This window comes from Atta colombica, unplaced genomic scaffold, assembly GCF_001594045.1.
Source record: "Atta colombica isolate Treedump-2 unplaced genomic scaffold, Acol1.0 scaffold105, whole genome shotgun sequence".
Classification (NCBI taxonomy): domain Eukaryota; kingdom Metazoa; phylum Arthropoda; class Insecta; order Hymenoptera; family Formicidae; genus Atta; species Atta colombica.
In genome coordinates this window covers 630,455-655,253 of record NW_017259190.1, presented here as the reverse complement: position 1 = coordinate 655,253, position 24,799 = coordinate 630,455, and the positions used below count along the sequence as shown (strand labels likewise).

General features: G+C 36.8%; 1 protein-coding gene across 1 annotated transcript in view; it reads right to left on the bottom strand.

The window, feature by feature from the left end:
• Positions 1-24,799, bottom strand: part of LOC108690170 — a 54,319-nt gene that overhangs the window by 2,102 nt on the left and 27,418 nt on the right. The window contains exons 6-16 of the mRNA XM_018197338.1: positions 22,531-22,750; positions 19,857-19,977; positions 16,880-16,986; positions 6,056-6,197; positions 4,494-4,940; positions 3,529-3,679; positions 1,571-2,305; positions 1,261-1,482; positions 723-1,175; positions 510-641; positions 179-404 (exon numbers count right to left, since the gene is read on the bottom strand). Coding sequence (XP_018052827.1) covers positions 179-404; positions 510-641; positions 723-1,175; positions 1,261-1,482; positions 1,571-2,305; positions 3,529-3,679; positions 4,494-4,940; positions 6,056-6,197; positions 16,880-16,986; positions 19,857-19,977; positions 22,531-22,750 — 2,956 coding nt within the window. The remainder of the gene's footprint in view (positions 1-178; positions 405-509; positions 642-722; positions 1,176-1,260; positions 1,483-1,570; positions 2,306-3,528; positions 3,680-4,493; positions 4,941-6,055; positions 6,198-16,879; positions 16,987-19,856; positions 19,978-22,530; positions 22,751-24,799) is intronic.

Sequence of the window (24,799 nt, the reverse complement as noted above, 5' to 3'; positions counted from 1 at the left end):
TCTAATTAATTCATGTGTATTACTGATTAAGTAATTCATATGTCTCGCTTTTATAGCGATTTTTGTTTAGCAAGAAACACATATAAAAATAATATTATTTTTATTTTTAACATATAAAAATAGTTATTATTTTTACGATTTATAAATTTTTTAATGTGCTAAACTCAAAGTGACGTACCTTGATTAACTTGCGAAGTGACAAAGGTCTTGATGAGGGTATCCGTTGTCTGCGTGTATAAGCTCAAAGCATAACGGAGGCTCTGCAATTCCGGTGACTTCTCCAGGAACGTCTTCTTCAAGCCGTTACCGCCGGCGTGGAAGTACTGTTTAATCGTGTCCAAAGCAACTTCGAGAACTGCGCACTGCTTCGGCGAAAGATTCTTCTCCACTTCCTTGGAGATATCCTGAATGAATAAGAATGCTTAATACTAAACGAATTTCCTTCAGAAATGTAGATAATTTAATTTATTCAAATAATTTTTACGGTTTGAATAATGTATTTCTATTACCATAACTCCACTGAGAGCATTTTTAACATCAGGTTTCCCAGCCATATGATTCTTAAACAGCTTCGACATATCTTCTATTTTGGCGTTCGCAGCGAGATTCTTAGCGTTATCCGTCAGATTCTTGAACATCATCTAAGAATCAAAAATCATAAATCATAATACACATGTCACTTAATAAAATTCAACTTTTTTTCAAAAAGATTTAATACATACGTTCTTATCCGTCATAGGTGGTAAAACGACGGTTTTTTCTAAAATTCTCATGACTATCTTCCACAGTTCTTTCAATAATCTCTTCAATACCGTCTTTTCGCATGATTCAGCATACAAAGATAGGCTACCGTCGAGTAGAACCATGAGCGGCCTCAGAACATCGTCGGCCTCTACAGTTACGTTATTTCTTTGCGCCGGTTGCGATAGAGTTACCTGTCCTCCGCCTTTGATAGCCAACAGAAGGTCTCCTAATTCCTTAACGGAAACGGTTATTCGCGGTTCTAAACTGTTCGCGAATTGTATAGCTAAATCGTCTAAAGCTCCATTCAGTTGTTGTTGCAGCTCCTTCAATATGTTCGCCGCGTCCTCTTCTAGCTTATCACCGCCCATTGACTCGAACATTTTTTCTAATTGAACCCGAAGTTGTTGGATGTTGTTCATCAAAATACACGCCTGTGGAATAAAATAATTTGTAATAAAGTCTATCGATAACTTGGCTCGAATGTTTGCAAATTGTCGCTGGATTTCGAGCACATACAATTCGTTCTTCCTTCAAATGGCTAGGGAATTCCTTCTTCACTATATCCGCATAAGCCAACAGGACTTTAACGATAGTCTTAGCGAATCTCTTCATGTATCTCTTCCAGATTTCTGGGTCTGAACATTCCAGCCTCGATACTACATCGAAGCACTGCGTCAACTGTGTGAAAATATCGACAACGGAGACACTGAAGAGCACATGCTCGCTGCTCTTTTGGAACTAAAAAAAAGATTGAAGAATCATTAAAGAACGCTGCTGCATTACTGTATCGAGATTCGTGGATAAAATGTAGCGTAATATTACTTACGCCGTCCTTTTTATCTCTACTAAAGGCACCGTGGAGATATTCTAATGAGACGTCATCGTTCTCATTGAGCCATTGCATGACGAAGGGTTCGAACCAGGCCGGATATTCTGGCACGGCGCCCTTATATGGCGGCACGTCCTTGACGTAGGTGGAGTGCAGCCACTTAACTGTGAAGTGCAAATTCATATAGTCCGAGGATTTGCACAATCTATGCTGCTCGTGTTCCTCCAGGGCGTACTTCATGTCCACCGCGAACAAGGACCACGTCGTGGCACACGACAGTTGACCGATGTTGAGTTCCTGAGGGAATTGATTTAACACGGGCGCATAGCTGTTCTTGTCCTCGTCGTTTACCATGACTATCAGGGAGATTAGCTTGTGCCAGAATTTGAGCGAATCCAATCGCGGTCCATGATCGTCCATGTCTCGCGCGGCTTCGATCGGATCCACTTGGAACTCTCGATTGTACATCTCGAAACAGTTCTCGAAAAGGAACTGATAAGTCGATCGCAGGCATGCCTTCACACAATCCTTCACGACGGTACTGGCCCGTGGCGGGCTTGACAGTTCCTGAACTTTCATGCGGAAGAACGTAATGCTTGTCAGCAGGTCCACGGTGCTCTTCAAATCCATCAGCTTCTCCTGGCTCGAAGCTGGAAAATTGTTCCTGTACATTGATAGGTCGATCCTGAGGGAGTTGTGCAGCTGATCCAGTAGCTTGACGAATTTTTCTTTCTACAATGAGAATCATTTATTTTAACTTCATTTATCAATGATAGTAAGCAAGTAATCAATATTAGCTTCTTTTCCTGTCTAAGGTTTCTTTTTTCGATAAGTCGATAAATAGATGTCGATTTTTTTTATGTTACTATGAGAATTTTTGGTCGATATAATATCTGTATATTTCTACTATAGAACTTTTTCATCGAATTTTTTTCTCTTTTGGTTTCTGAAGATTTTTAACCTTACCGAATTTCTTTCTATTCAGAAAGTTTGGCGTAATATTTTCAAAGAGGAATATCATGCATAATTCAAAACTTTAAGAAACATACTTTTTCATATACATCAATTCTCTTCCAAGAATTAAGAGATTTACGAATTTAAATTTCGAGCAAAATTTCGATTCACATATCTCTGTTATATGGGAACTGGCGAGAACATCGATTCGTGTGGAGGTGTGAGAAAAGAATTTCCATATTCTCCGCACGGCAGGAAAATTCATTTGCTCGGTCTTGTCGGTTAAACTACAGATGGTTAAAAAAGAACGTGGTTGAAGAGAATCTTAATTAAAATCTTAATTAAGTAACGTGCACATGGTCTTTTTACTAGTTTTTTTCTATCTTTCAAAAAGTATGCTAAGGGGATAATAAAAAATGCAATCATAAACACGGTGTGACCTTGTCATTTTTTAACGCAGGCATGGATTCGTGACTTAAGAAGTTTTTGGGTTAAATGCAAGCATTTCTCGTTTTATTGTTAGACTTTACAGTCTTTTGCAATCAACACGACGAAAAGTTAAGTTACTGATTCTTGGAAGAAATCCATTTTAATCCACTAAATGACCGATTTACCAAGATTTAAGCTTTATTCAAAACGTCTCGGCAGAGAATTGGCTTAATCCCTTTCAAAAGTTTGCAAAGTAATTATTTAACCAACGTTATATATATATATATATATATATATATGTATATATTCGCGTCGGTTGATCCCTTTATTTCTGGTGACCTGGTGAGAACGGAATTGATAGAGGGTCGAAAAGTGCGTCCTTGTGCAAGTCAACTCGCAATCATCAAGGATATGAGAAGTAGCTCGGGATAACGTATAGCGCTGGCTGACAGGAAATTGCACGAGTATTTCTCTCGCTTCTCTCGCCGCCGGGTTCCAGCATTCGCCATTCCTCACTCTTCTACACTTGAGGTGGAGATACCACGGCGCAATCTTCAACATCCGGCACTTACCCCGAAGTTACTGGCGGCGAATCTATCACTGGCCGACACGGCCGGACTGGCGGTCGTGTGGGCGTAGTACGCGTTTATGTTCGCCAGGAGAGTCGACATAACGGCCGGCACGCCTGGACACAGGTACTTGGTTGAGAGGCAGTGGAAGTGCCTGGAAAATACGAAATCACGAAATCGTATCGAAAAACCATTCATCTTAATTCTTTCTATTGTCTCAGAGTTATAGCGTCTTAATTTAATCTCAAATACGTTATACGTGATTTTCATTGAGTGAATTTTCATTCAATCCTTTGAGAGCTTTCTAGCAAAAAATCTTGAAAGAAATTTTATTTTCTAAGAGTTTTCGGGGTAGCTGAATGCGATTCTATCCTGAGAATTTTAAAATTTAAAATTTAAATTTTAAAAAATAATCTGATTATAGTGAAATTCGATTTTAAGAATTCCTGATATCGCAGAGTTTGAATGCCTGTAGAAATGTTCAAAAGGGTAATAACCTTCATTGGGGAAGGAGGATTTAATGGTATAGGGCTCAGAGTTTGAAAGTTAGTTTGAAAATCAGTACTAACTGTTTATGTAGCATTGATGAGTTTCAAATAAAGCAAAACTAGAAACTTAATATTATTTTGCAATAAAAAATTCTCTGAAAAGCTAGTTTTATGCTAATCAAATTTTTAAAAAATTTATCTATTATATTGGATCCACCATTTTGAATTTTTTATTTTTGATTTCGAAGAATAAAATAAAGCATTATTAAAAATTATTCCATAATTCAAGTTTCATAAAACCGAGCTAGCAATTTAAAAAATAAAAAGAGATGTATTTAAACGAGCACGCCCGTCTACAAAAGGTTAATTTCTATTTGATTTAATAACGAGAATAAATTGATCTGTAATGACAAAATCGGTAGCTTTTAGATAACGACTTGGATTAATGATTAATTACGAATGCGTGGCTTCGATACTCACGTCATCGCCTGGTAGATGCTTTCGATGCCGTAACGCATGGCGAATTCGTCGACGAGCTCTTCGCCAGGAGGATCGAAATAGACCTTCCAGGCGTCATCGCCCTTCGCCTGAGGCAAGCTGACCATGCCGCCGTTCTCCTCGCACAGACTGTGGAAGAGATTTTCATGCAGACAGGTGTACTGTACGTGATAAGGTGCCACCTTCTCCTCGCCCTTGATCTCGACACTGATATGCAGCCGAATAGCGCCCGACACTGCGCTCTTGTCCGTCCTCTTCTCCAAGTTATACCAGACGTCCATCTCGCCGCTGAGAGTTCGGACCTCGATGATGGTCTGCCCAAGAAAGTCATCGCTCTCTCTCGTCAGTTTTTGCCTTAGCTTCGACTTCAGGTCGTTGTCCTCGTCCCACACTCGAACTTTGATTCGATCGGAGGAATTGTGGCACTCACTGTGAACAGGAGTTTGTGGTTTTTATGACATCCACCGTAATGCTTTAAATCACATAGCGCGCGCGTCTTGAAACTAAATTAAATTTCTTTTACCGCTTTTAAACGGTCAATAATTCAATAAAAATATACGCGCATAATATTAAAATTAAATGTATGTCAACAATGCATGGAAAGAAATGATTTTATCTTGTAAGACTAGTAAAACATATTCAAGTTATTTTTGTCAAATTATAAAAAACTTTAGTTGCCTAAAATAAAAATATCAAAGATGTAATATAAAAAGTACATTACAATTATAATAAATCTATTCAAATGTTTATTCTTTTTACAGAAAATAAATCATACTATTCTCAAAACTGTAAGGGCGAACAACTCTCAATATTTTATACACTTGTATTTTTTACCAGGCAGTAAATTTTATCAGCGCTAAGGCAAAAAAATACCCATCGATAAAGTAAATTCTATTAAGACGTACGATAATTTATAGATTTTACGAAATGCAAAAGTATCTTATAGTGTGGTTATACAATGATCGCTTATTTAGTTGAAAAGTAGGGATGGAAGTAAGTCGTTATTTTTATGGTTATTTTCTGTTTTAATAATTTGATTTATTTTTCGAAAATAATTTTTTGTCAATCTCAGCTTTTAATCAGTAATCGTTACCATCATATCATAAAAAAAACTGCAGTGTCTTTGCCAAATTGTACCCAAGCAGAACAACAAGTCATTATGATACCAAAATGACTCCAGAATGATCATTAAAAGTTATTTTTCAATATCCGATTTATTTTAATGTTATTTTGACGTTATCATGATTTGTTCTGCTTGGATAGACAGTAACGATTTTCATCTATACAAAAAAGTAAATTTTACGAAAATGGAAACGCTTATCCCTATATAAACCTTTCAATTTATTAAAATTGTAGCACATATTACTTTACATTTTTTTTCCATGCATGTGGATAAGTAAACATATAACATGAACGTAAACGTGTGTGAGTAACAATTGACGTCATCGCTCGTGAAAAGGACGGAGAACTCATAGTCAAAATTGAAATCGGAGGGAATTACATATTCCGCTGACGTAGCAGAGAAACTTATCAAAATTACTTACAAATAGAACTTTTCGTGCCATACTGGATTCAATTCTCGCGGCATGGTCCTTGTGCGTTTCTTTACTTTACCAACTTGGACTGTCACGTAGGGATCGGATGTACCGCTCTTATCTTTGGCGATTAATCCTTGAGCGCTGATCACTAGAGACGGGAGAGGAATAGAATTAGAAAACTATTCATCAGGCTGAAATGCTTAGATCTCGCGACGGGACGGACTGAGTGCGAAAGATTTAATTCCCGAGAGCGTAAATTCCTAATCTTGAGGTGTACATAATTCGATAATACACATACATAATTACTAAGGGACAATACCGTCGAATGAAAACATTACTGGAGTTTGCCAGCTGGCTAGTATCCAAGAACGCGAATGCGAGGGCTAATCCAATAAAGCTAACAGAACCGGATATCCGTTGAAACATATGTTCGCACCGCGTCGATGAAAAAAAAAATCGCCATGATTCCACTTCGTGAGCCCGTATTCCACTTTTAATCGCACGAATGCGTCACAACTAAGTGGCGTTCGAATAATTCTAGCGTACAATGAATAAAAATTTCTTCGACGTGCAATCACGAATAAAATAAGTGGATAATAAAAGCGCGGCGTGGAATCTCGAATTTGTGTGTCTCCATAGAGAATTCGAACAAGTCCGTATGAAAAAGGCCGACTTTAATAGCCCCGCCTTACCGACAAATCAGCCAGGATTACAATCCATCCTGCGAGTCCGTCGTATCATTCGATAAAACCATTCGAGTTGACGGGATAGTCGGATGATCAGCCACAAATGTGTGGTTACGAGTTTCGAAACCGAGACCATACGTTCATCACCACGCATTCCGAAGCGATAAAAATTTTACTACTACGTCCCGATTTTTATTTGGCGGTATATTTTATACACATCCTTGATGTTAGCCCGCATTTACGTCCCGACGCGGTTTTACATTTATTACTTGTGATTGGTACAATCACATTCACGTCGTGTCATCGGTAGACAAGCTATTCTATTTTGACAATGACCGGTCAGAAAAGCAATGTAAGAATCATATTTTAAATTGTTAATTTATTTTAATCATTTATTCTTATAGGGTTTATCCACTGAGAGAAAAAAAAATAATTTTGGCAACTATAAATTAACAACTGTAAAACTTAAGTACATTAGCTTTTATATTTTTATAGTTTTTATATTTTTATATATTTTCAGTACGCTACTTTAGTTCTTATAATTTTGTAAAACTAGATGCATGTACTAAATTTTAGAATTGTTAATTTATTGTTGTTAATTTATTGTTGCCAAAACTATTTTTTTCTCTCAGTGTACAATAAGTCATTACCTAAGTTTTAAGTTTCAAGCTATAAGAAATTAACCAATCATAATCGATTATACTTCTCACATTCGACTAATATCTTCTGATTCAAAACTTAGATAATAGCTTATTGTAAAAAGCCTATTAAAAAGAAATAGAAACTCGTTTTTTTTCTGTGCGAACATAACGATACACGAATCTACGAATCGTTTCGATCTTTCGTCAAATCGATTCTTTTAGCGCTTGCGATTAATAGGCAGCAGATATGTACAAAAATCTTTTAGCGAACATTACGTATTCATCAATTCGCACGTACACTCGATGGGATGAATAAATATGACTCAGTTTTATGTGAGAATTTAATTAAAAACAGGTAGTTTGAAAATAGGTAGTGAGTCCCGCAGGGCTTTTATCTCGAAATATTGCAGGAATTGAAAAGAGCTGATGCTTTCCTATTGTATCTTCTCTATTATTAAATCGCTCGGTACTTTTTGCAAAACTTTTCAAATTTAAAACAGTCGACTTTATTCCCGGAGGATAAAAGGGACTTGTAACTAATTTCAATTTTTAAACACGAAAGCTGTACGTTCACAAACGAATAAGAAATTATAATGAAGTAGACAAGTAAAAGGACGTGGATTATCTTCCTTTCGCCCAATCATTACAGTTAACACATATAATTATAGATATATACGTTGTGTATGAGAAGATGCATGCAAAGGTTGAACATCCATCCGATTTGGACACTTGATATCCATTGTAGGCAGCCATCATAAAAGCGTGCAGAAGCTTGGCTTGGATACATATATCATATAATAACGCACGTATATGGAGATACATATATACGTATACGTATACACAATACACATAAACATATACGTTGGCACACAAAAAGAAATATTTAAAACGTGTAAATACTTGTGCGTGGGTGTGCGTGTGTAATATCATATATCAGATAACATGCTTCGATTTTGGATCGACGGACGGACACACATGCCCCATGCTACTAACTCTTTCTGATTTCACATCGTCGATTGCAGTGGGGGATGATCGTCGATGCTTCTTGTCCTCGATGAATGTCGATTTCATACCTAATCTCATTAATCATCAAGTCATCGCCACAATCCACTTCGTGAGAGAGATGTCAAGAGTCTCGGCGCGTACAGGCACGTCTGTGTCTGGTTTTGTGTGTGTGTGTGTGTGTGTGTGTGTGTGTTAATTTTGCGCAGCAGATTGCGTTCTACATCGCACAGCGCGTCTGTACTCTTCATCTGAATATAAATGAACGTTTCGCTCCATTAATCTGATAATTAATCCGATGCAAGAATATTATCGTCGATAACGATTGAGTCAGATTCGTGAATTTGTAGCAGATACTGATTTATGTGCTTTATTCGAGCTTATGGGCGTGAGATATAAATATAAAATTGAAAGAGATACCGCGGGCACGCAATGCTCGGCAGAGAATACGTCGATTGAAATTGAGCACTTCATCGCGAATAAATTCATTACGAATAAACCAAATCTATCGAACGTCAAAAAACTAAATGAAACGATATACATGTCGCCGTGAATACGTTGTGCGCATGTTTTATACCGTCACATCGCATTCTATATGATCCGTTTATAATGGAACTCGACATATCGCGAATTTAGATTCTAAATGCCAAAAGTAGCCGGAATATGAAATATGCCTCGTTGACGCATTACGTTCGCGTGTGATTTCGAAAGTCAACGTCAGATTGACCGTTGCAACGACTGACCGATGCAACATAAATATCGCAATTACCATCGATATCGAACGTATAATTTGTTGTTTGCGTGTGTGTTACGAGGTTAATCGTTATCAGCGCATATTGATTCCACGTGTAAGCCGCGCACTCCAATCTTGCGATCGAACACGCTCTAACACGCTAATTTAACGCGTCAGGCTTGCAGTCGTAAACTGCATTCATTTTTAATTGATCACACTGCGGCGATGCACACACTGCAGCGATTATGCGCGGCGTTGCACTGGATATACTTAAAGCTCTAGATATACTAAAGTAGCGTAATCCTTTTATTCGAGCCGAAATACCGACAAGTTTCCTTTTGGCTATTTGGACCTAATGGCTTATAGTCCAATAAGCACCTAGTATATGGTTAGTAGTTCCAAAATGGAGGACCTTTGCGCTACTTTGATGTACAATGCTTTGTTTTTATTATCTTTTTATTATCTTTCTGACAAAGGAATTCCACAGAAATAATACTATCGTTTTTCCGTCTCTATTCGACACTCGAGGCGCAATCTGCAGTAATATCTCGTCAAATCGTAGCCATTTTAATTTAGCCCAGTGAGTCAAGAGATTTGATTACTGGGGCAGAAGAAGAAGCGCCGACTGTTATCATCCTCCTTCTATCAATTCGCACTCTCGTTTGGCCTCTTATTTCCGTAAATCTCTTATCCCATGGCAGTTAATCCACACTGAGGGTACAAAATCAAATATTCTCAATATCGACCCTTATTCTTAAATTCGACCCGATTCTCTTGAATATAGAGTAAATCAAAGAAATAAGATCGGGATTTATGCAAAGAAATATTAAATAGCTCGATTTTGTTTCGAATTATTTTAGAAATTACGATTCTTACCTAGACAACATGTATGTTTAAAGGATGTTATGAAGACATTATAAAAACGTCTTTCTCGGGACATGTAAGATATTATAAAAAAAAAATAGAATTTCTCTTATTTAATTAGATTTATTCTCATAGGTTCATTTCAAATTGTAATTCAATATAAAGATATTTTCTAGACTCTTGTGTGTTGTTTGGATTATTCACATTAGTATCATAAAATAGGATAACTTTTATAATGTGAATCAAAGTTATTCCGATTTTAGGTCAAAGTTATCCTATTTTACGATAATTAACATTACCACTTGAATCCACTCACTAAGATTTATATGTAGGTTTTATTTATATATAGGTTAACATTGCTTCTTTTCTCTCGATGTGATTCTTTATCAAGATGAAAGTCACAAACAGAGCAGAAACGGTCAACCAACGAATCAACCAGTCGGCACGTGGTTGACAACTGGTAGTTTCTTAGAAATAACTTCGCTCAGAAATTGTCTCAATTTCCTTCTGCTCCTTTTTTGATTATCCGATCTCGTTTTCCGCGCCGAGAGTATATAAACACGCGAGGAAAGAAACGCTCATAACGGAGGAAATAAAAAGGCTTAGGATGAAGGAGACGCGCTGTCTAAAACAGACCACTTCCATCACTTCCACCACGCCGATTTTATTCTTTCTTCTTTTTTTTCTTTATACTGTGTCCCATTTATCTCCCTTTTTTCAACAGGATAACCCTCCTTTTTTCATACCATCTCGCTTTTTCCTTCGCTACTTCCGCTGTTAGCGACGGACTAGGAAAGCGCTGACTGAATACGCTTTTTGAAAGGCAAAAAAGTTTTGTGTTGCAACTTGCCGTATTCTCTGCTTATCGACTTTTCCTCGTCGGAGCACGTTCCGCAGCGCAAATGCTGTTCAACCTTCTTTATCTTTTCAGTTGATCGTAAATAATAAAATACCTCTTAGTGTTCTTCCTCTTACGTTAAGTGCACAAAGTGTAGTTTTTACATTAAATTTCACGTCATTTAAAATTCATCATGCGTTCTTCGTCTATCCTATAATTAGAGCTTTTTATTCAGCTTCGATTAATGCAGGGTAGAACGATGCGTTGTTACACAGCTTGTTATCGTTCCATTATTGAAGTGTTAAATATATACGAGCGATGATAAGAAATATGAAATGATCCCGAGCGCGCTCAAGCGAAACGTTAAGGCCTCCTTTGGGAGTCCCGGTGAGCTTCGGTTTTAAGACGATCGAGACTGCCAGGGAAATTTCTCCGCGTGTAAGATTCTCCTTACACGGGTGCGCGAAATGCGAATCCCTGCAGTGGGAACGTTGCTGCTGCTGCTGCTGCTGCAGGCGCATCTCGAGTCGCCTCTTCCATTTGCGAATTTCACTATCGGCAGTAGCCTTAGGAGCGATGAAAGAAAGCAAATCGAATCCCAATGGATTTTTCTCCGACGAGTTTCTCTTGGCTTCTCGCGTTTTCGACGCGTTCCGAACGTATCCGACGTTACCACATTTCAACTGTTTCTTACTATTGGCTACCATCCAGCATTGATCGAGGACGTTAACATTCTTTCTCTTGCTTCCTGCATTATATTTCGCATACTTAAAATATACATCACTGAAACGTGCTGCGAATCAAATTGGTGAAACGACAAAGCTACATAACGTTATGCCGACGAGAATTCCGTAGAGTCCTCCTGATTAATGGGATACGTTCGTCCAATTGTGTTCTTTTATGCAATTTCTAAGACGATAAGAAATGTATCTAGTCATATATATGACGTGAATGGACTGCGGAAGCTGAGCGTAGCTATTACGCTTGTCTGTACGTTGAACTATCGATCTTCGCCGAGGAGAAGCGCATACGTATGCAGCTTGCATCGCTCTCGTCTGCCACATCGTTCGCAGCCGCGGAGTACTACGATTGCAATTTCGATTGGCGAACTGTAATTTTCTATGACATACGCTGCCTGTAATGCCGTGTAAAGTTATACGGCCCACGCGCTTATCATTTTTATTGACATCCGATGTTATAGCAGCGTCGGCAGAATCGCGATAAAAATGGTGAAAAATAAAAAGTCGTCGCTATATAAACGAGGAACGACACTGCGTGGTTGGGAGAGTTTTGGTTTTTCTCGCCCGGCGCATAAATGGCATAATTCACCGAACGATTCGACACGTTACTCTGCGACCAACGATAACTCACATTCCCGATAACTCACAAATCTGGATTACATTAAAATCCCTTCGTCGGTACGACGACGTCGTAACCCTTTTCCGTCGACCGGCGAAACTTTATAAATTGCTTTAGTTTTCACTGTAACAACCGGAATGCAAGACAACAAGAATAGCAATATATTGCGTCCAACTTTAATATATTTCGGAACTTCACGCAAGAATGAACAGCAACGTTGGGAGATTCAGGTACATCGCTCGATCGATCTTCGGGGTTCGACTTCGTGCCGGACGAAGTGCATCGATCGCAGAATATGTGCATGCCCCGGTGGTGCAATTGGAATGCAAGAACCCGACTGCGGAATACGCGGCAGAACGCAAAGTGTATCATATTTCATATATTATATCACGTTGCTTATTAACCCGATGGCGCTCTGTGATGTAGTAATGATCTTTTCGTGTTTTCGCTTTGAATCGCGAGCGGTGCGCGCGGGAATACGGTGATTGAAAAATCGAGATTTGTGTATGAGAGAAAGAAAGATCTGTGCTTATTGAGAAGGGCGCGCGCGCACAGGATTTCTGCTCTTGATTACGGATTGTCGGATGAATTCGTAGCCTCTGCTTCCGCGCAAGACAAAGTTCCAAACTCATCAGAGAATCTGTAAGCGACAGAAATTGCGCGGTCGTGTATCACAGTGATTTTGAAACTTTGCTCTCGTGATTCGGAGAAGAGTGATTGAGAGAAGATAGAGTATTACGACGAAAAGTATATAAATAGATCTTTGTAGCCGCGCTATTCTATAGAGAATTTTAACAAATTTTTGTGTAGTTGTATTTCAAGCGTGTGTATGTACGTGGTTACTAGAACTGATTGGTGGTTCATTATCGAGAGTGTGGTGAAGGTTCGTTAAAAAAATTTCTAAAGGTATCAGTATCGTGTCACCTGTGATGGCGATCTTGCAGGACCACTTGCTGGTACCCTCAAGGACGATCTGTTCGGCCTGCTCAAGGCTGTCTATGTGCGTATCCGGGTCGACTGAAAACGTCGTGCTGAAAAGAAGACAATGTCGTCGTCATCGGTTAGTCCTTCGACAACCTCTCGTACCCTTTTCCTTTCATTGTCAATCCATACTCTTTTAGAGATTCCTCGAGGAAGAGGAATCCTCTTGAGACAGCAGCTTCGAGACGATCAAGGAAGTCTTACGGAGGCTACCGAAGGACGCGAGATCGTCGCGAGGCGGAAAATCGTCCGAAATCATCCAGCAATAGCGATGGCAGTATATTCAACAGCTCAGCTATGGTAGCAAGATTACATTCGCGCAGCCAGGGTATTTGTATTAGCCTGTGTACCTCAGTACTTTTGTATCTGTATCTCATGTAAAAGCAAAGCGAGACGTGTGTTTCAGATCCGCGTCTCAATACAAGATGGATTAGTTCTATTCGCTAGTCAAAGTTTTTATCCCTATGGATTCTCTGTGTGCCAATTTTGCTCGAGTCGAGCATACGGAATTTAACGGATGAATATGGATGATGGGTGTCAATCGGGAAGGCGGGTCCTACTTCAATCTCGAATCGAATTATAACTCGACCGGAAGCAACGCGATTGATTTTATTTGCATAAAAAAGGGATGATGAGATCGATGCTTAGGTGTGGCGAAGTATTAATAGCTTCGAAGTAGAGAACGAGAATCGTTCATCAATCGAACACGACGCGTTTCATACGGCGGAATGCCGTACAAAGTTGCTTCGAAGTTTTATACCAAATGCATGAAAGTATATAGAGACCAATCGATCACACGCGCCTTGCTGTACCAAGCGCATTACCACCTGTTAATCTCGAATCGTTGTAGAATTAGCGCTGTTTTATGCAGGAAGCTGTTCTGTAAAGGCACGTCCATCAGCCTGGAATAAGAAAACTTGTTGCTCGACTTGCATGGCGCATCGCCAACACGAGACTTCCATTGATCTCTCAGTTATGGTAATCGTTTCACGAAGACGATCAACGATAGGAACAGCTTTCTAAGCGATCAATTACTTGATTAACTTTTTACTTGTCTATTAACTCAGGAAAATGTAATTTTTCTTTTTTTTCATCGAACAAGAATTCTAAGAATCCGTTATTCATGATTTAAATATGTATATCGAGTTAAAGATTTTTTAAAAATTATATTATAAAAATTGGAGCTTGTAATCGTATTTTATAAATGATTTAGAGAAGTCTGAGATAACATAATTTTCTTAGAGAATAAATTAAGTTTTACCGAAAGGAAGAAAGAATGATGAACCGAAATTTTAAGTTATGACCATCGATTAATATTGTTGAATTATTCTCGGTAAAAAATACTAAATATATATCAAGAGACACGGTAGTGCCTTTTGCTAAGTATTGTAAGAACTATATGCTTTACATTTTCATCCCTGCCGACAAGACAACGATTTGGAGAAGAAAAGTTTTATTTTTCTTTTGAATTGGAACCAATGACTGATCCTGGAGATACGTCATCGCGCGAAATGAAGGTGACGAGTACAAAGAATATGGAATGTGTGCGTGAAATATTTCGATCATGATACTTTTTCCTCGATCTCACGTATTTTTTACATCGATGTATGTTTTTCATCGACATATCTCGTATGGAAATAATCCGTGGGAAAGAAATCGATACGCGCTACACGTGTCGTTGCGGTTTGTTTACGAGAAGTGAATAAACGATGCAGACTAATTTAAGTGTTTCTTCAATAGGGATGTAACTTTATAAAGCTACTTTCAAACAAAGATAAGTATTTTACGCGACACATTGTCTTATAATCCCTCCTGCATGTTTGACAAACTTTATCGTCCATAAATTTCATAATAAAAGTAATTTATTTCTCGAGATAAAACGTACAAGAGGTGAAAGACGAAAAAAAAAACATTTATCTACCTTTCAATATGAATGTTTTTGTAATAAATTGCATTAAACACAAACTATCGAGCTAATCCGACATCTATCGAGACGGGTTCATTTTCCTTATCTTTGACACGCGAAACCTATTTCTGTTACAGGTTCGAACGAGGAGTTAAGCTGACACGTGCGATTGAAGCAATGATCGATGCCCGTGACGTCTGACTCTCATCTCGTAGCGAAACGCAACTGGAAAGAGAACATGCCCTGGATATACCAAAGATTACAGGTGGTCGGTAGAATTGCTTTCGATAGACATCGCTGTGGTATTGGCCTATCGGTCAGGGACTTGCGATCATGGAAGCTCGATGGCTATAGGCGGGCTGAGTTTGCTTTAGACAATAGCAACAGCACATACTTGCAGCCACAACAAGTTGCCACGTGACCTTAATGGACTTTCGATTGAATTCTCTTGGAGGAGAGGAGCATTGCGTGATACCAGTGCGATCGCATGACGTGACGCACGAGGAGTACATATGTACATATAAGTACGTATATGGACTATGGAAACTCATACATCTTCATATCGATACATAAACAGAGTGACACTCGAAATGGGATTTCAAATCAGAAACGTGTACCTGGTGATTTTCACTAACGAGAAATAACGGGCGATTCGAGATGCATTTCAAGGATTTCCGGAAATAAGTACTTCACCGAACGATGGTAATTGGGGTGTTGTTTCTGAAGGAATTCGCTCGAGCCGACTGCGAGAGATTTCATTTCGCCGATGGAATACGAAACTCCACTCGTTCTCTGGAAAAGAGGCTATTGCAAATAGCACACTGAGCGCGCGAATGAGAAGAGAACTGTCTGCAAACTCGATTTCATGGATCTCGTTGAAGTGGACTGGTTGCCACGGCAGCAACTGGGATTGGCGTAAAATTGGAGCGAAGGGAAGTACCTGTTGGTGGCAAAAAAAAAAAAAAAAAAAAGGGAAAACACTGATAGGGAGGCGAATACCGAGTAATGTTCAATTAAACAGTGTTGTACACTAACGGTTAGCACGCGGTATTGTCACATCCAGCGGACAAATGTAAGATCATAAAAACGCCAGCACATACATGTAAAACAGCAGCATAGCATACACTGGCATACACGCGCACACATACAGTAATCTGCATTGGTCGGATGGGAATAGTTACGAGAGAATGTAAGTCAAGGTGTTCCTGAGGAGGGAATTAGAAATAGCTCGTCCATTGTGAGATTATGCTCGTAACAAAGTTGTTGGATATAAAATAACACTCAGTCAGCTTATGAAGAAGTTAAAGAAAAAGGAAGAGTTACAGTTAAAGCTAAGTTTTAGATTGCAATTTGTGTAGTTCGAATGTGAGATCATTCCATTTAAATGAACCATATTATCGTACGATGGGCGAACAATTTCCGGGATTAAATATAGGAATTACATAAAATGATATTTGTTACTCAATTATTGGTACATTCATGGCACAATCAATACAATACAGCCACACGCGCGGCAGTCACCAAGAGCCAGTTATTATTATGCCATTATCAAATCTACGTGTGATGGCAATAATAATAACAATAATAATAATAAGAAGAAGTAATCTTGTGCGTACACGCATTATGTATATATAGACATAATATATGGAGACAACGGTGATTCGCATCTGTATATACAGATAAAATTATATAGGCATACGCAGCACACATATGTATTATGTATTGGGACGGACACCATACTGATGACACGCTCGTCACGTGGGATATGGAGAGTGCACAAGACCAGTTTAGGAATCGCCGAGCACGAGCTGGCCACAAACCTGTAATAGCGATCTTCGCCGACCATTTGCTGGTACCATCCAAAACCGACTGCTCCACCGCCATCATGTGACCCATGTGCGCCTTTTCGTCGACCCCGAAGACTGACCTAAACTCCGACGAGACTCTCTTTCATAAGCTGTGTCAACGGCCACGATCTCGTCTATTTATCTCGTTGTGAAATATATCATTGTTTCGAGATTATCTTTATCTAAAATAATTCTTTTTACCGCGAATTCTCAAGAAAAGATTATTTTGTTTCGCGAAATATTATTAGCCTGTAGGAATTTCAATAAAGGAATTTAAATAAAAAAACTTAAAAAAAAAATATTTGCGATAACACGAATGAAATTTCAACCGGCACATGAATGTAGTGTTCTTTTTCAGTTGGGAAAACTATGCTCGCTTTTATGCTTTTTAGTCAGCATTCCGTGAAACAGAATATGTTACAGGATTATTATCAGTAGCAAATTGCTACGTGACTACTTGAGAAGTTTCTTTGTAGGACTAGCAGTTTGCTCAGACGGCTCTGTTTTTCGTTAAATTTTTCTGATATTCCGAATAAAAGAAAAACAGCAGTAATCGAACGTTTTGATAATGAAAATTTTTAATACGCGTGCCGAACAAAACAGTTTTCTAATTAAAACGACTGCTCATCGATCAACTCGCTAACGAGAACGATGAATTGCTCATTCGTGATTATATTCCTCAGAGAAGACGAAATCGGGCCTGTGATGGTGAAAATTCCGCTTTAATTTTGTTAATTCTTCCTTTTCGATTTTCTTTGCCCACTGTCGCCACTGCATCGCCATATATTGATCTAAGCGTTTCATTTAATTATAGATTAATTCCAGTCTATTGCCATTGGGTACAAGCAGTTTTAATTGACAACTAATTATTATCGTCTAGGATATTAAATTAATTTTCAGTAATACATACAACTGTTGCGGGCATAACATTCTGCGTTGCAGTATTTCTTGTGGAAACGACCAGATCTAGTGCTTTTCCTGGCACGTAATAACGCTGCAGCTGTTCCGCACTAATTTCGCTCGTGGTAATTATCGTGATAAGTTAAATTACTAATGATTACTAATATTCGACCGAAACGAGAAAAATATCTGTTAGTATTAATGAGCACTGATTAATTCGCGTTTAACTAGTAAGTTTATAATGTTTAGTAAATTTATTAATTTATCACGTGTTTATGTTGAATTGATTAAAAATAATTCGAAAATATGATATTCTCTCCTAAAACAATTTCGCAGTTAATTATAAATTATATAAATGTAATTTGAGATTACATATCTAAAAAAGTTTCTATAACATGCTAATTACATGACTAATGTACAAATCTATATTTGTACCGATTTATTGAATTTATATAGGTCTCTTGAAATGCAGATCGCGCAAGCGATATTAATTAACGTTGATTTTCATTAGCCTACCGAGGCTTTTACGAAACCGTGTATACTCTATGTTGCATCGTCGATGTTTATAATCGCGATAACAAGCCAATACTTGGTAATAAGATTGAAATGCGGCGCGGGTAACGGAGATATCTCGAATAGCTCGACGCTTAATTAATTGTGGCAGATATGTGACGGATTGACGCAAGGTGCGCAAATGCGATTAGACGGTTATTGTAACGATGCTGACGTATCTAAGCCGCGTGTGTTATCCATTTATCATTTATCACAAATAGGTCGGTTTTGGTATCTGAAAACAATTATTCGATGTGTGATCTCGTTATATTTTCGCATGAACAAAACAGAATTTATTTAAATAAATATATTTAATATTAGCAATATTATCGAGTTATATAGTCGAATTTCAAATAACACTCAAAAGATTTTTGTTTCACGATTTCCCAGGCATTATAATTCAGAGTTTGAACTAGAATTATAATATGAATGTATGCACGTTGCAATTTATGTCAGTGCTGATTATATTGATTGGACAATATTAATTTGTGAGATTATTTAATTTTGACAGCTTATTTGATTACATAACAATAATACATTTACTGAATGAAGCGGGTTTTACCTTCCCATTAATCGATAATATTGCGGAAATTATTATAACTAAATACTGAAATGAATTATTACACTAAAATTGTTGTAGTATTACTTAATTTTCCTTTGCCACTTTTACTTTTGTCTCTCTTTTTATATAACAAATGTATAAATTACTAATATATACAAATTTATAAATTATCTAAAAATGTTTTTTTTGGCAGTTTTACAGAAAGACTATCGATTATATATCTGTTGTAAGTTTTGAATAGAAAGACTATCGATGATATGTCTGCAGTAATGAAATACCCAGTGCGATGTAAAATCACACAAATTCTCCAAGATAACACGAAGATAACTTCAAAGTCTGAAACGCGAATCGTGCTTGCCGCATTTATAGTAAGGCATTACTCACGAACATTCACACAATACGCTATTCCTGAGAATGTGTAGTGACGCATTAATATTCGTCCAAACGATGTTTATACGGCCTTTAACGATTTCCTATGTTTGAGTTTGTGAAATACAATAGATCTGGCTCGCTGTGGCGATTTATCCATGGAACCATTTACAATCCCCAAAGCAGAGACTGAGTAGAATGGAAAAAGGGATTCAAAGGAGGTTGTTACGATAATTAATTAATTCATGGCTTTTTATCCGCAGTTTTTAAAAGAAAAAGTATGCCGTTGCAGCAATCAGGCGACATTGAATTATTTTCTTTATGAGATTTCTATACAATGCGCAACGAATGCGCCAGTGAGACTGACTGCGAATCTACTGATCCAAAAATAGCGAGCAGTGGTGACAGATGAAAAAATCATTAAATCACATCGATACATCGATCGACGCTATTTCTCCTCGAACCGAACTGTTATTAATTTACAGTACGGTTATCGTTGGATGTAATTCTGCTGCGAGGAAAAGAAGAAAAGAAAAAGAAGCAAGCGCGCAATAAGCGGATACTCACCGAATAAGTTCAAAGATCTCCGGTTTCTCTTGTTCCCTTTGCTTCATTCTCTCCTTCATCGCCGTGATTATAGTATTCGCCTTATCCTCAGCGCCGTGCTTTGAACTCTTTTCAGCCGCCCCTATAAAATGGAATAATATATGAAATAATATATTATCAAATATATTGTCAGCATATTATATATAAGAATGGCCAGGAGCATTAATATACATTACGATCACATTTAATTATTAAAAATTGTTAATTGTTTGATCCAAAACTTATGACATATTCTTTGATTGTTGAGATTTTTACAATATCAATCTGTAAATTTGAAGTGACTCATATCTGACAATTAGGGGAGTTTTATTAAATTATGTTTTTTATTATTAGCTGAGGAGGAGCTGACTCCAAAGAGAGTCAAAACATTCTATTGATTTTTGAACGTATTTCAGATGTATGGATTAAAGGAGTAAAAAGAAATTTTACTTAATTACTTAAATACTTTTACTTAAGTACTTTGTGTACCAATTATCTAACCAATTATCACGCTGTACTTTCATTCGCTCTATCAAACATCATTGGTTTTTTGAGTGCTGAAAGTCCGTAACAAGATTACATTTGGAATTAATTATCAAGCATCTATATATTCGAGATTTGTATATGGGTATTTAGTCGAATTATTAAAGATGTATTACTAAAATTTATGGTCGAATTCGATTGATTCATACATTAATTCTCAATCTTCTCAATGTCGCTCCGGTGTTGATAAAACGGTTTTATCTCCAGTAAAAAAAAAAAGATTAGAGAACGTTTTACACGCAAAGAAGATTTATTACACAATTCTCGGCGCAGATACCGCACTGTTTTTCAATGCATTAGCTGATAAAACGTTCACAAAAAAATATGTGATTTTTTTACATCGTGAAAATCATGATTTGTATCATGGGCAGTGATTGAGTAATACCAGCTTTTTTGGTATCAACACTACATTAATAATACCATTAATAATACCAACATTAATAATACCATTGGCATAACGGTATTACGTTTCACAAAATTATATATAAATTGGAAAATATAGTATATTGCGTATAGATCGTGATAGATGATCATGTATTCTGCGCGTTACACAATAGACGCGTCAATTTTGATTATATATAATCGGACATCAGATATGTTAGATGCCAGAACGATATCGTGGTAGCGAAACATTTCATATGCAATCTAATACGCGGTGTCAGACACGTTTCGAATTTTACATCAAGGTATACATCGAAATAGTTTCTTTCTTGAATTATCGATATTGGCTATTTTAATTATTAAAAAAGGAAATCCTTGACAATACAATCATATAGGGATATAGAGAAGGAAACCTGAAAAAAATAAGCGATAGGAAGAGACGTAATACGAAACACCCGGTACATTGAAATTACAACGGATAGCGGTGGATGAGGGAGAATTAATTGAGAACGGAATTACGGGGCAAACTGTCGTGCGGCGAGTCGGAGGCGGAGAGACTGTAAATTAATCGTGGACTGTCCGATCAAGGAAAGAAACTTTATCGAGGACAGAGTCAGAGCAGAGGGGAAGAGGTTGGGAATCATTAGTCTGGGAGTGCTAGCATGAATCGATAGCGAATAGTATCCAGACGAAAAGGACACCTATAGAGAGAACGCGAAGATCACCGGAATCAAATTGAAAGTCTGATAGACGGGCTGACGTTAAAAGTGTCATTACTTCCCGATTTCCGGACATTGGAGATTGGTTTATAAAATCTGTCACGTCATTGCCGATACTTTTATCAAGCCAAAATGCGAATCGGCCTCCTCGCGAATGTATCGCGCCTACGTAAAATTGATATTTCCGCGAGACACTCAATCCGTGCGAAATTCAATTGCGCGATTTAACAATCGCCCGTTTATCAATAATCTTTCGATTATTCCGTCACAAATCGATTTTGTATGGAATACGAGAGTAATATCCGTTTATTGACAAGACATCGGCCGACGAAATAACATTATAACTGGCAGAAGCAACGAACGGAGGTCTTGTAAAGCAAATTAATAATTAATTCATTAGCGAGAGCGAAGACAGAAAATAGTAATTTAGATGTATATCTGTTCATAATTATCAGTTATACTTTGTTTAATTGCGAAACTTTTCTCGATTTCACTTAATTCTTATTGTCCCGTCGAGAGACAATTGATTTTATTACTGTCCAATTAATAAATAAATTCAAGGTTTTTAATTACGTACCTGAAAAAGGAAAAGTTATGTGATCTCAGAGCGTCCGACATACAATTATACAAGCTCCAAATTCATTAATATATAAAAATGATAATTTATAAATTTTATTTAAAATCTGTTAATTTTAATGACGTGACTGAAAAAAATTTCCTAAATTGTAATAAATATTTATTTGAGTAATATCAATTAAACGTTTACTTACAGCAAATAAATATTCACCAACAAAAGAAATGATACTTCAATTAATAGCTTTTGTATCAAATAAATGTATTATAGGTTTATCTTTAGTAAATATTTAGTTAATATTATTCAAACAAATATTTATTAAAATTTAGTAAATTCTTTTTCAGTTAACCGAAATAAAATTAATATGTATCCTTGATAAATATATTTAATATTACGGAAATCACGCTTGAAAATTGAAATATAGGTTGACGTTACTCACTCTGCAAACAATCGGCGTTCAAAAGGTCCTTGCACTTTTCGTGACACTTGACACCGCACTCCATACATCGCACTCCTTGTCGAGCAATGCCCCAGAGAAGACCCTCGCACTCGTAGCAGTACGTCGGTGATGTGGCCGTCCAGGTAACAAAATTGTGAGGAGTGGTTGATGATATGGGATAGATCATCGCTTGCAGAGTTTTCTTGTACACGTGCATCTTCTGTGGGTGTTTCGTTATATGATTTGCATTAAGCCGTTATATTAAGAAAGAAAGAGAGAAAGGTAAGAGATAGATGGGCAGTTTGTAAACATTTATTTTTCTACTTCAATTCTTCGCTCGTAATAGTTATAACTTTTGAGGGATTTAAATAGTTCGTTGGATATTATCATAAATTACTAATCCTTTGGTAATCGATGCCTTTTGATATGTCAAAATTTCCAATATTATACAAAAAGAATGATTTTCTTTTTCTAAAAGGTTAGGTAGATATAGGTTGAAAAATAATTTTGTTAGACCATCAAAATAATTATGTAGGATGCACAAGCTAATTGAATGTCAAAACTTTGTAGCATTTCCCATTATGCTCAAGTGACCTACATAATTGTTTTGTTAATTTAACAAAATTATTTTATGTTTTAATATTAATTAAAATAGTTTAATTATTTAAATTTAAAATTATTGTATTCAAATCTGTATTTATAGATACTATACATTTTTAAATATTTTAGAAAAATCATTCTTTCCATTCAAGCTGAATTTTAATAACCGATGTAAAATACGAAATGTATTTACATCGTTTATTATTATTAAATTTCAGATATTGTTTTACGAACATTCTGTTTATTGCAAATAGAAAAGATGTACTTTGAATTCCCGACATTTACAGCATATGATGAAGTGACAGATAAATTTCCATTAACGTAATATAAAATATTCTATTACTCGCGAACAATCGATCGAGCAATTGTGTAATAAAATTGTATCAGATATTATATTATCGAGGCTATTTTTGAATGAAATGAAACAGCTTTATCACATGACCTTTTAAGAAAGCTCTTTTAATTTATTACTTGTGCTTTCGCGTTATTCTTATCGATCTAAGATACATTTCCTTCAATGTAAAATTTTTAAATTATAAACGGAATACCGAAGGATTAGCATTTTGATTTTGTCCATTCCGATCTTTCTTACAAAAACTCTATCATGGATTCAGTTATTAACTGAAGTGCCTTTGTGGGTTCTAGTTACATAATCATATGCACGCAAATCATATGCAGACATAGATTTTACAAAGGAAAACCTGGTATGGTTCCAATAAAAGCGAATTGAATATGCTAGAAACTGTTTTACGTTCCTACTTGCTCGTGACTTTCGAAAACAAAGTGATTCTCATTATTCGGCTTTAGATTTTCGAGAACATCTCTCCTATCAGTTTTCTTTTTCTTCTAGATATCTTTTTTTCATGCTTGTGAGATAGGATTACTTATGAGAATTTCATGAGCGTACGCGAGCTCCTCGATCCTAAGGAGATCATCACATTTCATATTGGACATCTAGAATTTTCGCGCTCCATCTTGTTTTTCGTTTTTAGAAGAAAATTTTTTTTTTTGAAAAGCAGTAGTACGTGAAGAAGTTTTAGAACAAATGATATTTTCTATATATAATATTTCTATATATATATCCTTAGACTTTTCTGGTAATATCTTTAGATTACCTAGCGAAAGGACGAAGGTGTAAAAGCATCGCTAAGCGTGGTAACTAACGTGTGAACTCGAGATGTTCCTCGATGCATGAATTTTTCAAAATCCGTATATCTTCATTCCAACGTAAGAATATGTATGAGCTACTGGTTGAGTTACCTTTCAATACATTACCTCGATATTCTTCAGATGATCGGAAATATCGAAAGAATTTTTCCAGTCGAATATTTTATTATTAAGAGCAAGAGCACTCTGCGAACCTAAATCTTACATCTAAGGTTAACAAATTATGTAAATTTCAACCAGTATTAACTTATTACATTCGTAATGGTTTCTCAAAGTGCTTTATTAAATCACATATCTGAGAAAGGTATCGATATCTCGTTATCGAATATTGCATGTATGTCAAAGCGATCTGGAAAGGACACCCAGGTATTCGATACATGAGGAACATCCAACGGAAATCGGAAACTCCTAGCACTAGTCTATAGCTATTTCTCTCTGATACGGTATCCCCCGTCGTGATTCTACCCTTATATAGACTATGTAAACTCATCTATGAACATAA